This window comes from Hyperoodon ampullatus (genome assembly GCF_949752795.1).
Source record: "Hyperoodon ampullatus genome assembly, chromosome: 12".
Taxonomy (NCBI): Eukaryota; Metazoa; Chordata; class Mammalia; order Artiodactyla; family Ziphiidae; genus Hyperoodon; species Hyperoodon ampullatus.
The window spans coordinates 37,639,691-37,659,924 of record NC_136925.1 but is presented as its reverse complement, the minus strand read 5'-3'; the positions used below and the strand labels follow the sequence as shown (position 1 = coordinate 37,659,924).

Genomic DNA, 20,234 nt, shown 5'->3' with positions numbered 1-20,234 from the left:
GGGACATCATTAAACCAGAACATTCATTTTCAGGTGAGGAAAATCAAGTGCATAGCAACTAAATGACTTTCTAAAGGCTACAAAGATTGACAGGGGTAGAGGAAGGACCAGAACTTAGGTCTCTGGAGGCTCATTCCAATCCTTTCTATTATTATAATGTCCTATTTCATCTATAGTTATAATTATTATAAGGACTCTGAAGTTTTGGAAAATTCTAACATGCCATCAGAATTAGACGCTAGAAAGCAGGCTCTGGAAACAGTAACTGGGGAAAGTATGCAGTGTTTGCAATTTTGTACTTTACAGACAGGTATAGCCCAGGAATGGAAATGTGAAATTCATGAAAAGATGCTTCAGGCCTGCCTGCTGAATGGGAGAAGATATTTGCAAATGCTATATCTGATAAGGGGTTAATATCCAAAACATGCAAAGAACTCATACAATTCAACATCAAAAAAATAAACAACCAATTAAAAAATGGGCAGAGGCCCAGAACAGACATTTTTCCAAAAAAGACATACAGATGTGCCAACAGGCACATGAAAAGATGCTCAACATCACTAATCATCAGAGAAATGCAATTCAAACCTACAATGAAATATCACCTCGCACCTTTCAGAATGGCTATGATCAAAGACAACAAATAACAAATACTGGCAAGGACGTAGAAAAAAGGGAATCTTCGTGCACTGTTGGTGGGAATGTAAAGTGGTGCAGCCACTATGGAAAACGGTACGGCGACTCCTCAAAAAATTAAAAATAGAATTACCACACAATGCAGCGATTCCACTCCTGGGTTTTTATCCAAAGAAAACAGAAACACTAATTTGAAAAGATATATGCACCCTTATGTTCACTGCAGCATTATTTACAATAGGCAAGATTTGGAAACCACCTAAGTGTCCATCAGTAGATGAATGGATAAAGATGTAGTATCAATACATATAAAAAATGGAACATTAGCCATAAAAAAAGAATGAAATCTTGCCATCTGCGACAACATGGATAGACCTAGAGGGTATTATGCTAAGTGAAATAAGGCAGAGAAAGATACTGTGTGATTTCACTTATCTGTGGAATCCAAAAAACAAATGAACAAACATAACAGAAACAGAGTCATAGATAAACAAACAGGTGGTTGCCAGAGAAGAGGGGCTGAGGGGCAAGGAGAGAACTAGGTGAAGGAGATTAAGTTATAAACTTTCAGGTATGAAATGTACAGTCTGGGGACTACAGTCAGTAAGTATGTAATATCTTTGTATGGTGACAGATGACAACTAGATGTATCATGGTGATCATTTTGAAATGCAGAGAAGTATCAAATCACTATGTTGTGCACCAGGAGCTAACATAGTGTTGTAGGTCAATTGTACTTCAAAAACAAACTCACAGAAAACGAGGTCAGATTTGTTGTTACCAGAGGCGGGGTGTGGAGGGAGGGGGAATTGGATGAAGGTGGTCAAAAGGTACAGACTTCCAGTTATAAAATAAATAAGTACTAGGGATGTAATGCACAACATGATAAATATAATTAACACTGTTGTATGTTATACACGAACGATGATAAGAGAGTAAATCCTAAGAGTTCTCATCATAAGAAAAAAAAATTTCTTCCTATTTCTTTAATGGTGTGTCTATATGAGATGATAGATGTTCACTAAACTAACTGTGGTAATAAAAAATAATAATAAAGGATATGGTTACTCCCCACCCGCCCCCAAAAGAAAAAATGCTTACTTTACTGAAAAGATTAAGGAATTAGCCAGACATAGGCGTGACTATAAGTCAATGATGCAAAGAAAGGGAAAAAGAAAATACTCCTTAGATCCTCCTGAAGCTGTTAATGAAGGTGGCAAAAGTATTAACCATTCTAACTTCAGTTTCCTCACCTGAAAAATGGATATAACAACTCCAATCTTTCTGAGGACCAAATACAATGAGATAAAAATGTGAAATCTTTTTTATCCTGAAAGAATGCTATAGAAATATCAGATGTCCTTATTATCATTTGACCACAGGATCTATAGGGAGATGAATGCAGGCATCACGTATAATTTACCCAACAGCTGATGGCTTAAATAATGTACTAACAGTATCTTTTTATAAAAGAACAAATACTTCTATTAAATTTCTTCCTACTTTAAATATGGTTCAAAAGCCCAACTTCTGCTTCCATCAATGATGGGAATATTAGGGGTGGATTTACTCTGCCATTTTAAACAACCGGAAACTAGACAAAATGAAACAACCATTTTCAGACATTAGACAACATTAGAAGGGAAGCAAATAAACAAAGCCCTTTGATTTCCCCATTAATCAAATAATAATTTTAGTTTTTGTTTTCCAGCTTTATTGATATAATTGACTATAAAATTGCTGTGTATATATATATATACACACACATGCACACATACATACAATGGAACATTATTATTACATATATATATATACACACACACACACCGTATTTTCTTTGTCCATTCATCTGTTGACGGACACTTAGGTTGTTTCCATGTCTTGGCTACTGTGAATAATGCTTTGAGGCAGTGATTTCTTTCCTTCAGATATATACCCAGAAGTGGGATTTCTGGATCACATGGTAATTCTATTTTTTTTTTTTTTTTTTTTGCGGTACGCGGGCCTCTCACTGTTGTGGCCTCTCCCGTTGCGGAGCACAGGCTCCAGACGAGCAGGCTCAGTGGCCATAGTTCACGGGCCCAGCCGCTCCGCGGCACGTGGGATCTTCCCGGATCGGGGCATGAACCCGTGTCCCCTGCATCGGCAGGCGGACTCTCAACCACTGCGCCACCAGGGAAGCCCCGGTAATTCTATTTTTATTTTTATTTATTTATTTTTATTTATTATTATTTTTTTTGCGGTACGCGGGCCTCTCACTGTTGTGGCCTCTCCCGTTGCGGAGCACAGGCTCCGGACGCGCAGGCTCAGCAGCCATGGCTCACGGGCCTAGCCGCTCCGCGGCATGTGGGATCTTCCCAGACCGGGGCACGAACCCGTGTCCCCTGCATCGGCAGGCGGACTCTCAACCACTGCGCCACCAGGGAAGCCCTCTATTTTTAATTTTGGGGGCAATCTCCATACTGTTTTTCATAGTAGCTGTTCAAATAGTATCTTTGGAAAAAGCAATCCTAACTATTGGCCCTGAGGAGATGCACAGATGAATAAAATGCTATGTATGTATGTATGTATCTATCTATCTATCTATCTATCTATCTATGGGACATAGAGCAAAACCCCAGGGAGCTATCTATCTATCTATCTATGGGACATAGAGCAAAACCCCAGGAAGCTATTCGGTACAACCACTCTTGCTTTTTCACACTTCTCACGTCCTCTTAGACAGACCTGGTAGTATGGAAGATGAATCCTATTCACAAGATGGAGAACAAACTTATACCAAAGTCATAGTAATTTAAAATTCTTTTTTGGAGCTAACAGATACATGATGCAAGGGAAAACTAAGTTGATTCACTAAGTTTTTTAAGAGACACCAGTGTAACTTCCTGCTTAAGGCTCTCAGAGCAGTAAGACAATGTGGCAATAATAAGGGACATTTAATGAGGCTAAAATCCTTCAGGGCTTCCTACTTAGCTTGTACTAATCATTTAGCTAGAGCATCAATGATTTGGTTTGTTTTTGAATAACCAGGAGCCAAAAGTACCACAAATGGGCCTTTAATTATGATTTCTAATTTAAATCATAAGGATTTTGCTTCCTTAGCAAATACCTCAACTTATAAGACTTGATAGACATGCTACTACTTTACTATGGAGTTTTCAAGAATGGAGAAAATTCCTAAGCTGATTATCTTACTCTTTTAATAAGAAAAAGTTTCCTGAGAGGATTCTTCCTCTCACCACATCATTGAAGCCTTCTCGTCTGGTTGCAGCATACATGGCTTCAGTAGACACATCAATGTCACATCTGTGACCTGATAACAAAAAACAAACAAATAAACAAAAACCCACAAAACATTAATTGAAAAGGAAGTAAAGTTTTGGCTGAAAAGCAGGTCTAGATTCACATTTGTGACCAATACTAAAATTTCATGAGATTGACCTTAATGGTTTCTCTTTTTTATCTGCCTTTGGACTGACTGACTTGTCAGGAATCAAGGAGAGAGAAAACGATAATGAAGAGGGAAACTTCAGTTGTTCACTCTCTCATTCATCCATTCATTTTATTCAGATGTTTACTGAGCTCCTACCCTGTGCCAGGTACCACACTATATGGACTGATAATACAAAGCTAAAATACTCTATCTTCAAGATATGCACAGTCCAGAGGGTGAGCTGAAGATACAGAGATATTATGATGAATAGTGTGAATATAACGCTAAAATGACAAAGGGAAAAGGATTCACTGATTTACTTCTCTAAATCTTAACATTATCCCTGGCAATAATATATTTTGCTACTAGTAAACGAACCTTTCAAATGTTTGAGACAACTTCCTTAAAAATCCAAAACACAGGCAACTTACCATATTCTAGCCCATCAAATCTTGCCATATTTGACGCCACTTCCGATGTACACAATACGTGGTAGCAGACAATTGAGTAACTGGTGTGGGGCAGGGACACTTCAATTACTTTGGCCCCCTGAGACTCAAAGAGATTAGCAGCTTTGGACCAAAGAGATTGTACTTCACTTGACAATTCTGGTGTAAGATATTCCTTATTGGAAAAAGTCAAAATACAGAAATTAGAATATCTGTATAGATGGTGTTATAAAAATTTGTACTCCAGAAACTTTGGCAATACATTAGAACATCTGATTAAATTGCTAGCAGGTAGCTAGAAAGACCGAACTAATTTAAGAGTGCTTATGGATGACAAGCACAGTACTGGATACTGTGAGCTCGATATAATAATATTAAAGATTGGAGATCTGGTTGGAGAACTTATATTTGTTAAATGTTCATTATATGTCAGGCACTCTGCTAGATACTTTCCAAAGGTTCTCTCATTCAATGCTTTTAACAGTCTTACGATGTAGGTATTATCATCCTTCTTTTTATTAATGAAAAATATTGAGACTAGAGAAGTTAACTAACTTTCCTAATGTTACACAGCAGGTAAGTAGAGGATCCAGGATTCTCAACTAGGTCTGTTTCTCTCTAAATCCTTAAAAGTAGGCACACCTGTTACCTTCATTGAAGATTTTAAAGATTTAAAGATTTTACAGTATTTCTCTATAGCAGTGGTCTCAACTGGGGGCAGTTTCCTCTCCTCTTCCTCTCAACCAGGGGATATCTGGTAAAATCTGCAGACAGTTTTGCTGGTGGGGCAGTGGTGGTGGTGGGGATGCTACCTCTAGCGTTAGAGGCCAGCGATGCTGCTCAACATCTTACAATGCACAGCACAGTCTCCCAAAACAAAAAATTATTGCTAAGCTCAAAGTTAAAATTGTAAAAGGTTAGTAATTTAACATATCTATTTTCATGTGTTCAGGTCACATTGCTAATAAAAGTGGCAGAGTAGGGCTTCAAACCCAACCAGTCTGTTTCCCAAGTCTGTGCTCTGTATTTGACTTGACAGTACTTTTGTAAAGAGAGACTTACCTTCGGAATTCCTATACATAGTTTGCTCACGTCTGTCAAACTGGGAAGCGTAAATGGTTTAACAGGATCTTGAATTGTGGTAGAATCTTTGGGATCATGCCCAGCTAGTATACCTGTAAGCAGGAATATTTATGAGTGACAGACACAGTACTGAAGTGAAATAACAATGTTTTGAAACTATATGGAATCGTTTAAATACCCAACACAATGGCTGCATCATCCACACATCTGGTTAAGATTCCTGGCACATCCATTGAATTCACCAGGGGAATGAGGCCATGACGAGAAACTAAGCCGTAGCTAGGTTTCAAACCAACAACCCCACAGCGGGCAGCTGGATTTCTGGTTGATCCTCCTGTATCTGATCCTAAAGCCCTGAAATTTAAATGAAATTCTCTTTAGCAGGATAATATATCTCTAATTATATTTGAAATCTATCTTTTTAAATGTATATTTTTAAAATGTATTTCCTCCTGATTTTACAAAAAATAAAACGTGCTCATCTCAGAGAATTCTTAAAATACAGAAAAGCGTAAAGATGTAACAAAATATTCCACCACCCTGAGGCAAACACTGTTAACATTTTGGCATAGTAACTTCAAGTCTTTTTTTTTTTTAACATCTTTATTGGAGTATAATTGCTTTACAATAGTGTGTTAGTTTCTGCTTTATAACAAAGTAAATCAGTTGTACATATACATATGTTCCCTATCTCTTCCCTCTTGTGTCTCCCTCCCACCCTCCCTATCCCACCCCTCTAGGTGGTCACAAACCACCGAGCTGATCTCCATGTGAGCTGATCTCCCTGTGCTATGCGGCTGCTTCCCACTAGCTATCTATTTTACATCTGGTAGTGTATATATGTCCATGCCACTCTCTCACTTCGTCCCAGCTGACCCCTTCCCCTCCCCGTGTCCTCAAGTCCATTCTCTACATCTGCATCTTTATTCCTGTCCTGACCCTAGGTTCTTCAGAACCATTTTTTTTTTAGATTCCATATATATGTGTTAGCATACAGTATTTGTTTTTCTCTTTCTGACTTACTTCACTCTGTATGACAGACTCTAGGTCCATCCAACTCACTACAAATAACTCAATTTCATTTCTTTTTATGGCTGAGTAATATTCCATTGTATATATGTGCCACATCTTCTTTATCCATTCATCTGTTGATGGACACTTAGGTTGCGTCCATGTCCTGGCTATTGTAAATAGAGCTGCAATGAACATTTTGGTACATGACTCTTTGAATTATGGTTTTCTCAGGGTATATGCCCAGTAGTGGGATTGCTGGGTTGTATGGTAGTTCTGTTTCTAGTTTTTAAGGAACCTCCATACTGTTCTCCATAGTGGCTGTACCAATTTACATTCCCACCAACAGTGCAAGAGGGTTCCCTTTTCTCCACACCCTCTCCAGCATTTATTGTTTCTAGATTTTTTGATGATGGCCATTTTGACCGGTGTGGGATGATATCTCCTGGTAGTTTTGATTTGTATTTCTCTAATGATTAATGATGTTGAGCATTCTTTCATGTGTTTGTTGGCAATCTGTATATCTTCTGTGGAGAAATGTCTGTTTAGGTCTTCTGCCCATTTTTGGATTGGGTTGTTTGTTTTTTTGATATTGAACTGCATGAGCTGCTTGTAAATTTTGGAGATTAATCCTTTGTCAGTTGCTTCATTTGCAAGTATTTTCTCCCATTCTGAGGGTTGTCTTTTGGTCTTGTTTATGGTTTCCTTTCCTGCGCAAAAGCTTGTAAGTTTGATTAGGTCCCGTTTGTTTATTTTTGTTTTTATTTCCATTTCTCTAGGAGGTGGGTCAAAAAGGATCTTGCTGTGATTTATGTCATAGAGTGTTCTGCCTGTGTTTTCCTCTAAGAGTTTGATAGTGTCTGGCCTTACATTTATGTCTTTAATCCATTTTGAGTTTATTTTTGTGTATGGTGTTAGGGAGTGTTCTAATTTCATACTTTTACATGTACCTGTCCAGTTTTCCCAGCACCACTTACTGAAGAGGCTGTCTTTTCTCCAAGTATATTCTTGCTTCCTTTATCAAAGATAAGGTGACCATATGTGCGTGGGTTTATCTCTGGGCTCTCTATCCTGTTCCATTGATCTATATTTCTGTTTTTGTGCCAGTACCATACTGTCTTGATTACTGTAGCTTTGTAGTATAGTCTGAAGTCAGGGAGCCTGATTCCTCCAGCTCCATTTTTAGTTCTCAAGATTGCTTTGGCTATTCGGGGTCTTTTGTGTTTCCATACAAATTGTGAAATTTTTTGTTCTAGTTCTGTGAAAAATGCCAGTGGTAGTTTGATAGGGATTGCATTGAATCTGTAGATTGCTTTGGGTAGTAGAGTCATTTTCACAATGTTGATTCTTCCAAGAACATGGTATATGTCTCCATCTATTTGTATCATTTTTAATTTCTTTCATCACTGTCTTATAATTTTCTGCATACAGGTCTTTTGTCTCCTTAGTAGGTTTATTCCTAGATATTTTATTCTTTTTGTTGCAATGGTAAATGGAAGTGTTTTCTTAATTTCACTTTCAGATTTTTCATCATTAGTGTATAGGAATGCCAGAGATTTCTGTGCATTAATTCTGTATCCTGCTACTTTACCAAATTCATTGATTAGCTCTGGTAGTTTTCTGGTAGCACGTTTAGGATTCTCTATGTATAGTATCATGTCATCTGCAAACAGTGACAGCTTTACTTCTTCTTTTCCAATTTGGATTCCTTTTATTTCCTTTTCTTCTCTGATTGCTGTGGCTAAAACTTCCAAAACTATGTTGAATAAGAGTGGTGAGAGTGGGCAACCTTGTCTTGCTCCTGATCTTAGTGGAAATGGTTTCAGTTTTTCACCATTGAAGATGATGTTGGCTGTGGGTTTGTCATATATGGCCTTTATTATGTTGAGGAAAGTTCCCTCTATGCCTACTTTCTGCAGGGTTTTTATCATAAATGGGTGTTGAATTTTGTCAAAAGCTTTCTCTGCATCTATTGAGATGATCATATGGTTTTTCTCCTTCAATTTGTTAATATGGTGTATCACATTGATTGATTTGAGTATATTGAAGAATCCTTGCATTCCTGGAGTAAACCCCACTTGATCATGGTGTATGATCCTTTTAATGTGCTGTTGGATTCTGTTTGCTAGTATTTTGTTGAGGATTTTTGCATCTATGTTCATCAGTGATATTGGCCTGTTGTTTTCTTTCTTTGTGACATCTTTGTCTGGTTTTGGTATCAGGGTGATGGTGGCCTCGTAGAATGAGTTTGGGAGTATTCCTCCCTCTGCTATATTTTGGAAGAGGTTGAGAAGGATAGGTGTTAGCTCTTCTCTAAATGTTTGATAGAATTTGCCTGTGAAACCATCTGGTCCTGGGCTTTTGTTTGTTGGAAGATTTCTAATCACAGTTTCAATTTCAGTGCTTGTGATTGGTCTGTTCATATTTTGTATTTCTTCCTGGCTCAGTCTCAGCAGGTTGTGCATTTCTAAGAATTTGTCCATTTCTTCCAGGTTGTCCATTTTATTGGCCTAGAGCTGCTTGTAGTAATCTCATGATCCTTTGTATTTCTGCAGTGTCAGTTGTTACTTCTCCTTTTTCATTTCTAATTCTATTGATTTGAGTCTTCTCCCTTTTTTTCTTGATGAGTCTGGCTAATGGTTTATCAATTTTGTTTATCTTCTCAAAGAACCAGCTTTTAGTTTTATTGATCTTTGCTATCATTTCCTTCATTTCTTTTTCATTTATTTCTGATCTGATCTTCCAAGTCTTTTTTTTTAAAGAATTTTTCTTTCACGGTTCAGGCCATTCTGTAATCATAAGTTTCCATCTCTTTTTTGTTTATCATGAACCTTTTACTATGTCATTAAAATTACTGAAAATTTTAAATATGTATAATACTCTATCATATCAATTGGCAATTCCCAACTGATTCCCATTTTTAAAGTCCATTCTGCTATCAATATACATACAAATCTTTCTTTTAAGTTCTTTATTTTTTTAATTGAAGTATAGTTGATTTACAATGTTGTGTTAATTTCTGCTGTACAGCAAAGTGCCTCAATTATACACATATATACATTCTTTTATATATTCTTTTCCATTATGGTTTATTCCAGTATATTGGATATAGTTCCTGTGCTATACAGTAGGACCTTGTTGTTTATCCATTCTATATGTAATAGTTTGCATCTACTAACCCCAAACTCCCAATTGATCCCTTCCCCTCCCTTCCCCACCTCCCCCTTGGCAACCACAAGTCTGCTCTGTCTGAGAGTCTTTCTGTTTCGTAGTTAGGTTCATTTGTGCCATATTTTAGATTCCACATATAAGTGATATCATATGGCATTTGTCTTTCTCTTTCTGACTACTTCACTTAGTATGATAATCTCTAGTTGTATCCATGTTGCTACAAATGGCATTACTTCATTCTTTTTTATGGCTGAGTAGTATTCCATTGTATACATGAATCACATTTTCTTTATCCATTCATCTGTTGATGGACATTTAGGTTGTTTCCATGTCTTGGCTATTGTGTATAGTGTTGCAATGAACACAGGGGTGCATGTAACTTTTTGAATTATAGTTTTGTCTAGATACATGCCCAAGAGTGGGATTGCTGGATCATATGGTAATTCTATTTTTAGTTTTCTGAGAAACTTCCATACTGTTTTCCACAGTAGCTGCACCAACTTACATTCCTACCAACAGTGTAGGAGGGTTCCCTTTTCTCCACACCCTCTCCAGCATTTGTTATTTGTAGACTTTTTAATGATGGCCATTCTGACCAGTGTGAGGTGGTGTGGTACCTCACTGTAGTTTTGATTTGCGTTTCTCTAATAATTAGTGATGTTGAATATCTTTTCATGTGCCTATTGGCCATCTGCATGTCTTCTTTAGAGAAATGTCTGTTTAGGTATCCTGCCAGTTTTTTGATTGGGTTGTTTGTTTTTTTGATATAGAGCTGTATGAGCTGTTTGTATATTTTGGATATTAAGCCCCTGTTGGTTGCATTGTTTGCAAATATTTTCTCCTATTTCATAGGTTGTCTTTTTGTTTTATGGTTTCCTTTGCTGTGCAAAAGCTTGTAAGTTTGATTAGGTCCCATTTGTTTTTTTTTTTTTTTTTTTTATTTCTATTGCCTTGGGAGACTGACCTAAGAAAACATTGGTACAATTTATACACATACAAATCATATACCTTCTTTTAATGGCAATTTTATAATATGCATTTACAAACTAAACACACCTCTCCCAGAAATTCAGATACAGCCATTCTACTACCCTATTTAGAATCATGGCTAGAAATGTATTTTAAGTTATTTAAACATTTATGTTGTTGCCAACTAGAATAACTGCATAAGAAAGTACTTGTCGGGAATTCCCTGGTGGTCCAGTAGTTAGGACTTTGTGCTTTCACTGCTGAGGGCCTGGGTTTGATCCTTGGTTGGGGATCCCACAAGCCATGCAGTGGAGCAATCAATCAATTAATAAAGTACTTTGTAATAAACACCTTTAAACATAAATCTTTGTCCATATATCTGATTAAATTTTAGGCTAGCTTCCAAGAAGTAGAGTTAATGGGACAAAAGGTCCACCTGTCATTATAAGTTCTCAATATATTTTGTCAAATTACTTGTCAGAAAGGTTATGCCAATTTATATTCCCAATTATAATGAATCAGATTTTTTTATGTTTCATTATCATCACTTAATACTAGCAGCTCTTAAAATTTGGTTAATTTAATAACCAAAAGCTTTGCTAATGTGCATTTTTGAATAATTTTTCACATCTATTTGTATTTGCATTACCCAACTCTGAAGTGTCTGTTCATGTATTTGCTTAGTTATCTATGTAGTCTATGTTTTTCTTATTAAAAAAAAAACTTGAGGACATTATGCTAAGTGAAATAAATGAGTCACAGAAGCACAAATACTGCACAATTTCACTTATATGAGGTACCTAGAGTGGTCAAATTCACAGTGACAGAAAGTAAGAGTGGTGGCCAGGGGCTGGAGAGGTGGGGGGAGGGCAAATGGGAGGCTATTGTTTAAGTGGTATAGAGTTTAAGTTTTGCAAATGAAACGAGTTCTGGAGACTGGCTGTGTGATAATGTGGATGTACTTAACACTACAGAATTGTACACTTAAAAATAGTTAAGATGAGAAATTTTGTTATGTATATTTTACCACAATTAAAAATTTTTAAATTTTAACTATTTCAGGAAAAAAGTTTTTTCTGATTAGAAAAGTGTAATGTCTACTGTAAAAATTAAAATATTTTATAACTATATGATCTATAAAGTGAAATTTCTCTTATAATCAGTGCCCCCATAATAATCCTGTTATCACTTTTTATATATATTTATCCAGACACTTCCATGCAACTAACACATATACATACGTAATTATTATTTTTAACAGAAATAAGGCATACTATACATAGTGTTCTGCAACTTGTTATGTATAATTATTACTTTTAACAGAGATAAGGTCATACTATGCATACTCTTCTGCAACTTGTTTTCCACTTAACAGTGTATTTTGGATTTCTTACCATGTCACCACATAGCGCTCTAAATCATTCTTTTTAGTGATTGCATAGTATCAATACTCCTAGAATCTTCCTGTTTTAAAAACTATTATAAAAGAAACAAATCAATAGGGGGGAAAACAAATCAGAACACCTGATGGTTTGGGACCCATTCAACCTGGAGTTACTTTGGGTCTGTGCCTCTCTTGAGTACACCCAGAGTGAAGCTTTGGACTGAACAAGGCTCCTACGTGTCACATGGCCCTTGTGCTCTACAGAAAATGCAAATTAGATTGTCTTTCTTACCAAGTCCACTTGAGCCACAAAATCAGACTGCTGCTTTCACAATTTCTAAAAGGACACATTTCCTTATTAGGATTCCCTGATGTCTGGGTAAAAGTAAAACCTACATTTCCATAGGAATTATGTGTCAAAATGCCATCTTCTCAAAGCACATTCAGAAAGATGAACACTAAGTGGGGTGAGGAGGATAGAAAATAGCCCCTAATCTTGCAACCCTTGCTTGTCAGAACTCTCATTAATATTAATGTGGTGCTATAAAATTCCACAGAGATAAAATGAAATGCTTTTACTTGTTAACAAGATTTCAGGGAAACTTAAAAACCTGTAGAATCTAAATCTCCATAGCTCTAAAAAATATAAATAATTTATTGATTGCAATGCCTCAGAAAGAGCTTAGTTTCAGTGGATAATTAAGGAGAGATAAAATACACATAGTACTGCTAAAGAAAACATTCTATTTGGTTAAATTGAGACTAATAAAATAAATATAATGATAGCAATATTTATTTACTCTTCTTTAGATGGTTAAGAAACGCTTTACAAATGGAACTTAAGACAAAGCATGATTGATGGATTCTTTCCAAATACAAACTATGACAGTTGAACAAATCACCTCCCTAGAAATTTGAAAAAACTTTATGTATTTATATACATTTTTAGTTGTAGGTTTAGAAAAACACTATTTAATATATTCTATTGATACATATTAGGAACATTTTCTTCCTCCCTCCCTCCCTCCCTTCCTTCTTTCTTTCCTTCCTTTTTTTTTTCTTAAGTCAGATTTAGCTGAAGGATAAACCATAGCTAACAATTTAGTTCAGCAGCACTCGACTAAAGCCAAGGTATGTTAGTCTTTAAATATCTGTACAATCAGTGAGCAGATACCCAAATAAATTATTTAAAAATGAAATTCATTGAAGTCTATTTAAGCTAACTGGTTTATTCTGTAAAATCATGTTTTTAAAGGGACCATATACTGTAGAGGAAGAGTTTAAATGCTGTCTTAAATTGAAGTTAATGTATAGAATACACCACATAAGTGTACCATAAAGTTGAGTGTATTTAAGATATAATTTTGATACACCATTGAGCACAAATAGCTCAGTAAAGGGAAATAAAAATACCAAGGTATGAACGACTCTATTGTTGAATTTTGTGTATGGTTTATGACTATTTGTATTAGGTTGGGTTTTTAAAGTACAGATAGAAAAAAAACATCTTACGCAAAGCACGTAAATGCTGACACAGCCGCCGCGCTCCCTCCTGAGCTTCCTCCAGTTATGAGCCAATTTGAATCCTCATTCTCACCATGAGACTTCTGCTTCCTCTTTTCTCTATATTGTTTTGAATAACTCCAGGGGTTTTTAACTGGTCCAAATATGCCATCTGTGCTTCCAGATCTGAGATGAAGAAGTGAAGCAAGATATCTTAATACAATTCATTTTATGTAAAATTTTTATCTCCTGATTGTATTATTTGCTTCTGACACTGTATAATCCACTATAACTTGAATTAGAAAAGGTAGGAAGCCTGCTTAAATGTACCTTTCTTTCATTAGACAGTTGAGGAGGTGAAGGATGGGAAGTAAGAGCATTTGTGGTGGAAAGTAGGAAAAAACAAGTCTCCTAAGAATATTTCTATCCCAATTGATCATCTAATTCAGCTTAGGTTGATTTCCTTCGTAAATTAAGGTCTTCCAGTTGAAGAGTGTCACAAAACATCCAAACAGTTAACAAGTAGTCTTTTGAAGGAATTCCTCTGTTAACCAGAAGTTTTAAGCAGCAAATTCCCTGGTGGTCCAGTGGTTAGGAATCCGCACTTCCACTGCAAGGGGCAAGGGTTCCAGCCCTGGTTGGGGAACTAGGATCCCACATGCCACATGGGGAAGCCAAAAAAATTTTTTTAAAATAAAAAAGTCAATTACATTTCTATATAAGAACAATGTTAAACAATTAGAAATTGAAAAGAGAACACCATTTTCTATAACATTAAAAAAACATGAAATACTTGGAGATCAAATGTGCGAGATTTATATACAGAAAATCATAAAAATATTGCTGAGAAAAATTAAACTCTAAATAAATGGAAAGATATACAGAATTCATATGTCAGAAGGCACATATTAAGATGTCAATTTTCTACAACTTGATCTATAAATTCAATACCACCACAATCAAAATCCTATCAAGCTTCTCTGTAGAAATTAGTAAGCCAATTCTAAACCTTATATGGAAACGCAAAGGATATAGCATACGTAAAATAATTTTGAAGAGGAACAACAAAGTTGAAGAACTCTTATTACCTAATTTCAAGGCTTACTATAAAGCTACAATAATCAAGATAGCGTGATACTGGATACACAGATCAAAATAGAATCCAGAAATAAACCTATACATGTGTTCAACTGATTTTTTTAAATTAATTTATTTTTGGCTGCATTGGGTCTTTTGTTGCTGCGCGCGGGCTTTCTCTAGTTGCAGCGAGCGGGGGCTACTCTTCGTTGCGGTGCACGGGCTTCTCATTCCGGTGGCTTCTCTTGTTGGGGAGCACAGGCTCTAGGCACACGGGCTTCAGTAGTTGTGGCTCACGGGCTCAGTAGTTGTGGCTTGCATGCTCTAGAGTGCAGGCTCAGTAGTTGTGGCGCACAGGCTTAGTTGCTCTGGGGCACGTGGGATCTTCCCGGACCAGGGCTCAAACCTGGGACCGCTGCATTGGCAGGCGGATTCTTAACCACTGAGCCACCAGGGAAGCCCCTGTTCAATTGATTTTTGACAAAGGAATCAAAGTAATTTAATTTGAATTCTTATGCAAATAGTCCCAGATCTATAGGACAGACATATGTAAAAAAAATGAACTCTGGCTTTCTTCATATCATGTACAAAAAAATTAACTCAACTGGATCACTAGTTTAAATGTAAGAACTGAAACTATAAAACTTCTAGGAGAAAACATAGGAAAAAAACCTTTATGACCTTGGGAAAGGTACTGATTTCTTTGAAAAAACAAAAACATGAGTCATTAAAGAAAATGATGAACTGGACTTCATCAAAATTAGAAACTTTCACTCTTTGAAAGGCATGTTAGAGAATGCAAAGACAAGCCAGAGACTCAGAGAACATTTTCAAATCACCTGATAATGGACCTGAATCCAGAATATATGGAAAGAACTATTATAACTCAGTAAGAAGACAACCCAACTTTTAAAAAAGGGCAAAAGATTTGAATAGATACTTCACTGAAGATATATGGGTAGCAAAATAAACACATGGTGTTTAACATCGTTAGTCATCAGGGAAATGCAAATTAAAACTAAAATGAGATATGACCTATTAGCAGAATATAATCTCATGGAGGGTCTGAGAAACTGGCATTAGAGTCCTCAAGAAATCACCTCACTACTTTTAGGTACCTACACTTAATGAAATTAAAGACACAGATGAAAGAAATACAAGAAGAGAAAATTTCAATTTTACTTACCCCATAGCAAACTCATCTAAGTTTGTTTTTCCCATTAGTAGAGCTCCCTGATCCAACAACTTCTGAACTACTGTAGCATTATAAGGTGGTATATAACCTGAAAAAAATTCAGTTATTTTCTTCTTTTTTAAAAAAATTGAGGTATAATTGATTTACAATGTTATATTACAGGTGTACAACATAGTAATTCAAAAATTTTATAGATTACACTCCATTTAAAGTTATTATAAAATGCTGGAATTTTATTATAAAATTCTCTGTGCTATGTAATATATTCTTGTAGCTTATTTATTTTATACATAGTAGTTTGTACCTCTTAATCCCCTCCCCTACCTTGCCCCTGTCCTCTTAAAAATTCAGTAATTTTTAATCATAGGAAAGAAAACAGTGAACATGTAAATCATATACAAGAAACAAAATTTTAAACTGCAATTAAGCAATTCATATTGACATATGTTAATTATTCCTAATTTAAGTAGTAGGTTGTACTTTCTTCTGAAAGTTAATTTTTTCTACTGCTAATTGCTATATGTTTTCCAAAGAAAGTCTATATATTCTCTGTCTTTACATCCTAAAACTATTAACTTTAACAGTTAGTACTACAAAGTATTAAATGAGATGTACCCAATTCATTTGAAACTAATCACAAATCATTATTTTGCTCATTCTACTAGACTTTCTCTTCTCAGATGTGCAATACCATGGTAATTTTTATCTATTTCCAGCAGGAATAGATCTTCATTGTCAATTAAAATTTCCTCTATCTAGTGTATATTCCCAGACAATTAACAAGTCTACCTATCAGAGGAACTTGGGGCATACACCTCATAGAATGTTAGTTTTAGTGCATAGTACCCTAAATATGCTTTTTCCATTTCTTTTTCCTCCTTGGATCCAAATATCTTGATAAATATGATTCCTTTTTGACCTACTAAACTTTAAAAAATAAAACTAAGCTTCACTATACTAAGTATAGTGATAGATGGAGCAGTCAGGAGATAAGAATAACCAGACAGTAGATGCTAATAAATCCTCATACCATCTGCAAAAGAGGGGGAATGACAGCCACTTCATACTTATTTCTGTGTTACCAACAAGTGGGTGTTAGAGGTCACTTAGCATGTTTGTGATGAGTTATCAAGTCTTCCTAAGTAGAATTCATCCATTAAGCAGGCCTACCCATGAAGAATAATTTTGCATTCTGAAAGAGCAAATAGTAAAAAGGTAATATTCTACCCTAAGTTATTTCCTTTGCAGATATAATCAGTCTGAGAATATCTTTGTGCTTTAGTATCTTATCTTTAATTTAAACTGAAAAATACCTATTTTTATAAAACAATGCTCCGGTCAGTTAAACTTTACCTTTCAGCATGTTTGATGCACATGTTGTCTCAATGCCGGCCGTGCTAAAGTTGTCTTTTACCGCAACAGGAATTCCATCTAAATCCCCGAGTGAGTGACCTGCATTAAAAAGCCAAAAAAATAGAAGAAGTACTGGGTTGGCCAAAAAGTTTGTTTGGGTTTTTTCATAGCATCTTACGGAAAAAGCCAAATGAACTTTTTAGCCAACCCAATATCTAGTTCAAAATACAGACATTAATACTAGTTATTAAAATAACTACTAGTTTTTGCTAAAAATACATCTTCAAAAATCAAATTTGTGTTAGAAATTATTACAGTTGGACATTATACCTGTAGCCTCATTTTTATTATACCTCATGGCCAGTTCATTTTTTTTTAAATGTATGTATGTATATATTTATTTATTTATTTATATTTAAAAAGTTTTTGGCCATGCCGGCTGGCTTGCAGGATCTTAGCTCCCCGACCAGGGACTGAACCTGGGCCCCCAGCAGTGTAAGCTCGGAGTCCTAACCACTGGATCGCCAGGGAATTCCCCAGTTCTTTAAATAAGGGAATTTTTTTATGTTTAAAGCTCCACTTGCCAAATGGAGACTGCTACATCCAATTAAACTCTTTCTCTTGGGATGTCACAATTAAGTATAATTCAAAGTAATTTACCTTTCTTATATCTTTTCTCTGATTCTTCAGCTTGCTTTAAGGCCACCTCTTCTGATACAGTAATGTAAGCATTTAGAAACTTGGTCTTCTTGATAAGGGAGAGACATCTTTGACAGAGCTCAGTTGGAGTAACTTGGCCTTGTTTCAGTGCCGCAGAAACCTAGAGTATACACAATTCGAAAACCCTTTGCCAAGTCTACAAAAGTTTCAAATGTTACACTGAGGCGTGCAGATAGAGTGGTTAAGTATAAAAATTTGAAGTGAGGCTTGGATTCAAAACCAAGAGAACCTATCAAGTCTACACTTACTTAGTGTGGTGAATAAGGGTAACACATCAGTCAGCTGAAAGATGGGTTGGAGGACACCACAGTCATAGCCTAGCTGAGGAACTCTACATCAGGCTTGAACAAACAAGATAACTGGTTTGGGTAAGCCGCCCTGTCTAGGAGAAGTAGAGGCCCAGTGTGGGTGAATCATGGGTTAGGGTAGATACTGTACAGAGAGAAGCTTAGCTGCAACACAGGCCATCCACAGTGCAAAAAACCAGAATGAACTAGACAAGGCATTACAGGACTTTATGGCCCCAAATAAGTGATCTTTATTAAACAGACCTTTTTATCTATTGGAGAATTCAAGCAAGAGCCACTACAAATTGAGAGAAATGCTTGTAAAATATGGGTTCAAAAGCCAACTAAAAACAAGCTTTTCTAAAACCCTGTCTTTGATGCATTAGGAAGGCTAGTAAAGAACGCGTTAAAATAAACTGCACTTCAAGTGACCAGAACCTGTATATTGACAGTAAGTAAAGCCTAAGGTGAAGTGATGACTTGTAATACTTCCTGTAGGAAGTAATAATAAATACTTACTAATTGAATAAAAGGAATGAATAACAAGAAGTCAAAGATGATACCAAGTCTTTAGAGACCATCTGAAAAGAGTTGGATAAGATGGTAGCTCAGACAAGGGGGATGGGGGGAAAAGTAACATTTTCTGAGTATTTACCAAGAGCCAGGCACTGTTGCTTTAGATTCATTATTACTTTATTTAGCCCTTAAAACAACCACTTAGGGCTTCCCTGGTGGCACAGTGGTTAAGAATCCATCTGCCAATGCAGGGGACACGGGTTCAAGCCCTGGTCCAGGAAGATACCACAGGCCACGGAGCAACTACGCCCGTGCGCCACAACTACTGAGCCTGCACTCTAGCGCCAGCGAGCCACAACTACGGAGCACGTGAGCCACAAACAGTGAAGCCCGTGCACCTAGAGCCCGTGCTCTGCAACAACAGAAGCCACCACAATGAGAAGCCCGCGCACTGCAATGAACAGTAGCCCCCGCTCGCTGCAACTAGAGAAGAGTGTGCACAGCAACGAAGACTCAACGCAGCCAAAAAATAAATAAATTTATTAAAAACCCCCAAAAAACCCCAACCACTTAAATTAGGTATTATTAACCTCACAGATAAAGAAAACTGAAGCTAAGAGACGTTAAGTGATTTGTCCAAAGTCACAGAAATAGTAAAGGGTAACTTAACAGGTAGTAATAGTAAAAGTTAACAGGTAACTAACTGCTCCTTCACCATTTCTCTCTGCACCAGTGGAAGCTTAGCTGTCCGGTATGCTGACTGTATTTCCACGTGTCCTATATACATCAAGCAATAGGAATTTGCATTTAGGGGAAAATCTGCAAATGATCTGCTCTAGGCTGTTGAATAAATCATCAAAGTGGTGGTATTCTTAGGCCTGAGGGTTTTAAGCCAGAAAAGCAGCGCAAATAGGCTATTGAGAGGACGCCTAACGCTGATGCACAAGAGGAAAGGGCTGCCATGGGGGTGCCGGGGGAGGGGTTCAGGATGGGCAGGGGCAGCTGGGCTCAACTTAAAGGAGGTAACCTAGCAACAAGAAGAGAGATTTCTGTTGAATGGTTTGTATGAGATGTAAACTCTTCAGAAGAGAGAAACGAGAAAAAGAAACGACAGCAGTGTATTGTAATATTGTAAACATGGAGTGGGCTTATGTAAACAGGCTGAGTGCAAGCATCAGAACTAGCAAAAACGGAAAGCTGGAGACACAGAGAGGTATACAGACAGGCCTACCCCTGAGCAAAATTATAAAAATGAGGAAAATTATGCTGCCATTTTCTCTTCTTCTTTGCCTCCCTTCAAGTCCCCTAATGCCCATTATCCCCAAGTTGCCTTCTGACTTGCCAAGTGATATGAGAATAAGAGGTAAGGAACTGCAGTTATGGTTACAAGGGCAAGAAATGAGACTGTCTGGTAGCATTCTTTTTATTTATTTATTGAAGTATAGTT

General features: G+C 36.6%; 1 protein-coding gene across 1 annotated transcript in view; it reads right to left on the bottom strand.

Moving 5' to 3' along the window:
* Window positions 1–20,234, bottom strand: part of QRSL1 (glutaminyl-tRNA amidotransferase subunit QRSL1) — a gene marked incomplete at both ends in the record, with an annotated part of 31,408 nt that overhangs the window by 4,112 nt on the left and 7,062 nt on the right. The window contains 8 exons of the mRNA XM_079716532.1: window positions 3,832–3,949; window positions 4,501–4,693; window positions 5,581–5,693; window positions 5,780–5,955; window positions 13,649–13,825; window positions 15,903–15,999; window positions 17,265–17,363; window positions 17,925–18,084. Coding sequence (XP_079572658.1) covers window positions 3,832–3,949; window positions 4,501–4,693; window positions 5,581–5,693; window positions 5,780–5,955; window positions 13,649–13,825; window positions 15,903–15,999; window positions 17,265–17,363; window positions 17,925–18,084 — 1,133 coding nt within the window. The remainder of the gene's footprint in view (window positions 1–3,831; window positions 3,950–4,500; window positions 4,694–5,580; window positions 5,694–5,779; window positions 5,956–13,648; window positions 13,826–15,902; window positions 16,000–17,264; window positions 17,364–17,924; window positions 18,085–20,234) is intronic.